This window comes from Dermacentor silvarum, chromosome 8 (genome assembly GCF_013339745.2).
Source record: "Dermacentor silvarum isolate Dsil-2018 chromosome 8, BIME_Dsil_1.4, whole genome shotgun sequence".
In the NCBI taxonomy this organism is placed as follows: domain Eukaryota; kingdom Metazoa; phylum Arthropoda; class Arachnida; order Ixodida; family Ixodidae; genus Dermacentor; species Dermacentor silvarum.
Window position 1 is genome coordinate 30903061 of NC_051161.1, and position 7008 is coordinate 30910068.

At 41.1% G+C, this 7008-nt stretch overlaps 1 protein-coding gene across 6 annotated transcripts in view; it reads left to right on the forward strand.

Annotated features, from left to right (window-relative positions):
- Window positions 1–7008, forward strand: part of LOC119460951 (uncharacterized) — a 68380-nt gene extending 61372 nt beyond the window's left edge. For 3 of the 6 annotated variants that reach the window (XM_049673280.1, XM_049673278.1, XM_049673285.1), the window contains exons 40-44: window positions 2586–2795; window positions 3558–3695; window positions 6099–6212; window positions 6719–6857; window positions 6916–7008. In XM_049673280.1, coding sequence (XP_049529237.1) covers window positions 2586–2795; window positions 3558–3695; window positions 6099–6212; window positions 6719–6857; window positions 6916–6935 — 621 coding nt within the window. In that variant the 3' untranslated portion in view covers window positions 6936–7008. Of the gene's footprint in view, window positions 1–1310; window positions 1535–2585; window positions 2796–3557; window positions 3696–6098; window positions 6213–6718; window positions 6858–6915 lie in introns of all 6 variants that reach the window. The other 3 variants (XM_049673279.1, XM_049673284.1, XM_049673283.1) reach the window with 3 other exon arrangements.

The following is a 7008-nucleotide window of genomic DNA, read 5'->3' on the forward strand; positions in this document are numbered from 1 at the left end:
AAGTGTGATTACATGTCTAGGTGCCTCTGTATGTTTTAGAAACAGTTTAACTGACAGGGACTGTACTAGCATACCAAAATTGAATGTGAATTAAAAAAAAAAAAAAAAAGCAAAGCATTTGTTTTGCTTACTTGTCGAAATTACCGTCTTATCGTACTACCTGAGTGCTAAAAGTGCTTCGAGACTCTGTGAATTAATTGCACCACTGTCACGCTTGGCGAATGGAAAAAGGGAGTGGCCAAATGGACCTAACACCTGTATATGCTCCATATCACTGTTTCGTGATTGTCCACTCGCTCTTTAGTTTGCACTGCCTCCAAAGTACTACAAAGATGAAATTGTACTGCAATTTTATGAGCTTAGTATTAACACCACTTCATATATATATATAGATCAGCTTGCAGTATTCAAAGTTGTTTAAGGATAAGAACACTTTTTTTTTTTTATAAGTGACCAAAGTAGAAATGCTTTGTTGCTGCTATGAAATGGATAACTGAGGATGGATATGGTTTGCGATTTACTGAGGTATGAGAGAGAGATTACAACCCAAGTGGGGATGATAATCACATAGATGGTGGGCGAAGTGGTGCTGAGCAACATGCAGGGAACAGACAAATGAGTGCACTAAGGGATCGCAGTGGCAAATGAGGTTGGATGAGAAGAGGTCAGTGTGCTTACAAATGAAAAAGGGATGTGCCTAAGCAAATTCCAAGAACTCAGCTGCACCATATAACACATGGTGTATGCATAAGCAAAGACAAGTGCCAGTAATTTCATTGATAGGTAATGTGAGAAATCTTGTAATATTTATTGGAGTATCTGTTCACAGCACTAACTGCAAGAGCCATTCCTTGAAAATAATGCTTTCGTTACTTACTGCTTACATATTTTGTTGGTTTACCCTTGCTAGGCATGTCGCACTACTGACAACAAACATTCATAGAATGTGCATTTAGTTCGGTATAGTATTTGTAGCTTGCTATGCTGCTAGCAGTTCCTGAATATGCCAAAGCCATGCACCAAAGGGGGCAGGCACCCTTTTGAGGTCATATCAGTAGAAAAAGTAAAGTTTCAGTCGAAAAGTGAAAGGATGATGTAGAGACCCATAGTTTCTATGGCCACATTACAGTAAACAAGAGCCTGTGCTCGCATGCTCACATCTTAGAAGGTTAAGAAATGACACTGTATGTTTTATCTTGAAATCTGACTATAGTTGTATTTTTGGTGAACCCTTTATAGGCAAGCAGTAGTATACTGTTAAATTCACCCAAAAGCAATTTCTTCATGCACACTTTTTTTTTTTGGTACAGAAGCCATTTTCAGAAAGTTCAAGCGCCTTCCAAGGAACTCTGGAACGTGGATGCTGGCTGCAATGACCCAGTTCTCATGGCTCAAGAGAGCAGCCACGCGGTCCGTTTTCACCAACCTGTTTGTGAAGGCGACAAAACACTGGGTCCTGCAGCAGAGGCTGCATGGCATTGCCATGTTCCCTGAAGCGTTATTACCACCAAAGGTGTTCTTGGAGGTTGCAAAGGCAAGTCATCCACATATTGGGCAGGCTTTACTCCGCTACAATCTTAGTAGAGCCTAAACTGTAGAGAGGATTGTAGATGAATAAACTCTCTGCACAAAGCACATTAGACCCGGTTAAGAATAGCCAAGTTCAATAAATTCCGGCGTTAAGAAAGCTTCAATTTAAAATTTTTGTTTTGTTTTGTTATGCAGTATGTGTTCCTGCTCATGTTGGGCTCTGATGTTAGCAAAGGCATTGTTTGTAACACATGGTAACACAGTGCAACACTGTTTGTTTATCTCTATTTAATACCGGTACATCTAAAAGAATTTCTTTAAGCGTTAGAAGGGTGTAATGATGAGGCTAGCGTCATGTGAAAAAAATTGGTATAGACACCATTAACTCCTTAACAGCCAACAACGAGTTAACCCATCATAACAAAGGTTGCACTACCTTGTAATTTTGACACATAAATAATACAAAATGTCTTTTGCTAGTTTTCTTCAGCAATAATAGTAAAGCGCTATAGGCATTCTTGGTGTGATGACTTTAGGAAAAAGAAAAAGCCACATAAATGCAGGGTTCTTTTTTTTTTAAGTGCGCATTTCTTATCAGTTCTTTGACGTTTGTCATGGCATTTAAGGGGTTAACAAAAAGCAAACGAGAGTGGGCAGGTTAAATATGTATACATTAGAAAAGGACACAACTCAGAGAAAAAGATACTTAGTGAAGAGAACCTTTAAGTAAAATCAAATTTTCTTTGCTTTTAAGATGTTTCAAGTTCTTTAGCTCTACTCACATACCAATTTCAAAACTTAATATTAAAAATATAATGATGCGTACAGAGGTGTACAGTGAATCTACGTTTTTTCTTTACATCATGTGATGTAGTGATGGAGAGACATTAAATGTAAAAACAGCATGAGCAGAAATAACTAAGTGCAAAATATTAAACAGCAAAAAGATAAAAATTGCATTTTCGTGCCTTAATGACTGCTTGTCACATTGCTTCCGTCAAATGCTGTGACATGTAAACCTACACTGCCTAATCTTGTTCGTACTCTCACCACAGAGAACATACTGGGCATTTAAGAATAAGCCCATGGCTTTGGGCCTTGTCATTGGAGTTCCAGCAAAGGAGCGTCACCTGACAATATGGAAGAGGCTGAGCAGATTCTCGGATGTAATAGTGTTTACCATGCATCACTCAGCACCAAGTGACCTCTGTCAAATCAACTTTCCTTCTGTAGAACCCTTCAGTAGCAGGCACCTTGAAGAGATGGTAAGTACTGAAGGTATCACCTTAAAGTACTTTGAGCAAGACTAGGTGACCTTTAATCATGCCAAGTTACCAATATGTCATTCAATAAATCATGCCCATAGAGGAGACTGCTTTTATGCAAGGAGTCTTGTAATTTTTGTAGCAGTTTTGGTTCAGTGCACAAACTAGCTGCAGCCACCATGCCTCGCAAATATTGCTGCTCACATGTTCCAATTGTCTATCATCATGCTGTTTGTTTGTAAAAGCTGCCATGCTAAGCTGGGTTTTGTAAAATTTGTGCACAGCATGTTAATCCAAAAATCTAAATAAAATGTTTTTTTCAATTTTGGCATTTAGTAATTCTATACAAACTGATTTCTCTCAACAATATTATCATGCCTACCATCACAGCAGTATTTCTTGGCAAGCAGTAGCGCACCCAGGATCTCTGCCAGGGGGGGGGGGGTTGACAGTTTGCCTAAGTTTGCCAATACCATCTAAACAGCACTAATTTCAATTTCTTCACGGGAAATTGTCAAAAAATGTGCTTTTTGCTTAAGTTTGCAAGTGTGCAAACGACTGCGCGTCTTACATCTTAGTTGTAGTACTCAAAGGCGCAAGGAAAGAAAAGGGGTTAAACAAAAGGGGGGGTTAACTCGGCCTCAGGGGGGGTTACAACCCCCAAATCCCCCCCCCCCCCCCCTGTCGGTGCGCCACTGTTGGCAAGCCAAACTAAACGACTAGTCCATTCCCTGCACTAAATGAAGATGAATCACTTTGCAGGCAACCATATCCCGATATGAACGACACCACGCTGTGGTTTGTATGTCTGTAAACCTGGCTGTTCAGCGTTTCCGAACAAGCAGACTTGCGCATGTTGGAGACCATTGCATCCGTGAAGAGTGGGAGGACTATTCACAGGTGAGAAATGGGGAACAAGCCAACGATGTGCAATAGCTGATGATGACAGCATAGCCTCTGGCTTTATACGCAAAATCAAGCTGTCGGGAGGATCATCTAGTGTGATTTTCTTTTGAGTACCATACTTTGATGCTGTAATGGGTGTCTTTATTATTATTATTATTATTTCCACATGTGTATATGTGCATCCATGGAAAGTTGCAACCTCCAGAAAGTGCCTCTATTTTCGTATCGGTGCCCCTAACACACGGTAAGATGTTCTTCTACAGTGATAGCTCTAGTAAAGCCTCGGATTTCACAGAACCGAAAAAAATTTCTGAATTAGCTAGCCGAATGTCGAATTATCAAGGGTATAAGAAAAGCATGGTTACTACGTCAACACGCATGTACTTAATGAATAAATCATCTAATCCTATTTCTGTTTTGCACGAGCAGTGCAGAAGTTGCAATTATCGTTATCTCATGACTGATTACCGCTTGCAGTGGCCAAGGCCTCGTGACTTCCTTTGCAGCGCAGCTGCGGCGCTTGTCTTCATCCGAGACACGCTTTCACTATACCTTGCGCACATCCCGATTATTTTTTTTGGCAGTGAGCTGGTCGCCAACAGATAGTCTGTTGTTAATCTAATATAGCTGGCTCTTTTCATCCTCGACAGCTTCCGTCGCGTTTGTGATATTGCGCGTGCAGCCATTGCACTGAGTCAAAACGAAACTATGCAGTTTTTGCCGCAACAGCTTCGGATGAAACTGTGGTCGCTATCGGCACTATCATGGATGGGGACCATGCAGTTCCGAAGGCAACGTGGTTTACGCGTGCACAGAGTTCAAAGCAAAGCTACTGTTTACCGAAACCACTGCGAATGAAAGTGTGGTCATGGATGATGATTATGTAGTTATGAAGCCACATGGCGGAGTCCCCACTAAGGGGATGCAAACTCCACCGCTTCATTTAGGTTGGACGCTCTTTTGTGGCACTTCGCGCTCACTGAGCTCAAATTTTTTTGAATTAACCGGTGTGTGGCCGAATATGTCAAAATTAAAGAGGGTGTAATTAGATTAAATAATGCGTACGCAGGCTGGGACTAGAGGACAAATCCGAATTATCCATTTTCTGAATTTATAAGGGTCAAATTAGTGAGGTTTTACTTGTTGGTAAAGGGGCTTTCCAGTTGCATTTGCAGTTGCATTTGCAGTAATCACCATGGGTCAATGTATTATCGTGATAGCTACCCTGTAATTGACCATTACTGGGATCATGGTCATCATTTTGTCATCATTGTCATCATGTTGTCATGCAGAAACAAAATAAAAATGGATGAACTGAAAATTTATGCTCGAACTAGCTTTGGCCAGAGTGCTTGTGTGGTATTGCATCGGACCTCTCGGGGCAGCTCATCGCATTCTTGCTAAAATGTTAAATTTAACACAGCATGTTGCATGATCTGTTGCCATGATATGCACCCACATAGACAGTGAGTGGAATATAGGCAGTTACAGGCTAGCGTATTGGGCATGACACATTACTAAATATTTTAGCCCTCCCCCCTCTATATTTCTTGGTACTGCTTAAGGGGGGAGCCTATAGTCTTAACCAAATTTTAAAAATCTTTGTTCTTTCAGTTATGGTGCTCAAAACTTCGCTATACATATTTTTTGTGCTTATTTTGAACAAGTCCATTTTTGTTAATCTCATCAGATCTAATTCTATGCAAACTCCATGTACATAAATTTCTGGAAAAGCTTGCAAAAATTAAGTTTCTCAGTTTTCGCTAAACAGGCTATTAACGTGTGGTAGGCAGACCGCGTGTGGAAACGTCACTCTTGCCTTGGTAGAGTCGCTGCGTTGAGGCTGGCATGGCTGGGCTCGGTTGTCCGGCGTCACCAAATATGGGGGGCGGCGCGAAGAGGCAGCTGCCGTGGCCACGGTTTATTTAGACCAGCCAGCCATGGTGCCACGGGATCTCGGGAGCGGAAGATACCGTGGCCGCTCAGGTTGAGAGCACTAGTGTGTTCTTTTTCTCGCGCTACATGCATGTGAGCTGTCGCCTTCTTCACCGGCTCTGGAGGTGATAGTCACACTGCTGCAAACAGTTTCTGCATTATTCAAGGAATCCATTGAGACCAACCTTATTGCTTCGTCTGTACTAGAATAAGAGTTAGGAGAGTTTTAAGACTTCCAGAGAAACACTGTTCTGACTCAACTTTGAAGTCTCACAACAAGATGACACTATAAGAATGGCTGACCCATGCACAATAGTAGAACTCGATCCTCTGAAATGTTGCATCTACAAGGGACAGTTTCCTTTCAGGTTTGCATAAAGGAACATTCTATGCTACTCTGTTGCATGTCATTTAATATCATAAATGTCATGTCCTAAATGTAAACGAAACATTTTCTTTCAGGCCTGTGTTAAGATAAGTTCTAAAGCAACGGTAAACTGGGAATGGTTGTCGGCCATCTCTTCTGATGTCACTGTCACACGCACATTTGAAGTACCGAGGACGCTTACAATGAAGGTGAGTGTACAAGAATGTCCCGTGCATTATATAAAAGAAAAGCTAGGTGAAAGTGGCAAAGTGGCAATAAGTTATAACTTATTCTTCTCTGCCAGCTGTACCATCTAGTAATGAACACTGGCACTATCAGTAAACTTCACGCGTGTACTGGAAAACCCTGTCTTGCACGGCATCATGTCATTCAATTTGAACTAACATCGGATGTGCTACACATCGAAATGTTAATAACCATGCATAATTCGCGGGTGCTGTCCGTGGTAGTCATGTTCACAGTCATACCTACAGTTATAGATTATAAATTCATTTATGCAGTTAATTTGAATATAAGGGTCATTCATGTTACAAATATCCCCGTGGGCTCTTGATGTGTGTGCCGTATATCGTAGCCAATGCACCCATCTGTTCTCGTTCAAAGGCATTCTTGGTTGTTGAGATTTAAAGTGATAAATTAAAATTTTCATGTATTATCACTCAATCGTAATATCTTTGCATGTGTTCTCCTGTAGGCCAACCAGTTCTTGCATCTGAATCCCAAGGGGTGCTTAGCAGTGTTCAACGTGGATTATGATGATCCATACGGCACCTGCCCAGAAAAGCAGCCATTTCCTCGCCTTAGTACACTGGCCAACTTGAGGCACGCTTTTGGTAATTAGTAGTCATTTTCTATTTATAGTTATGCTAATCATGCACTCTTCTCTTTTAGGTTCAAGGCACAATGACTGAGACATGGCAACTGGGTTTCCCACAGTTCAAAAAAATGATTTTGTTGTTAAATAAAAGTGTTCGTTGTGACAAA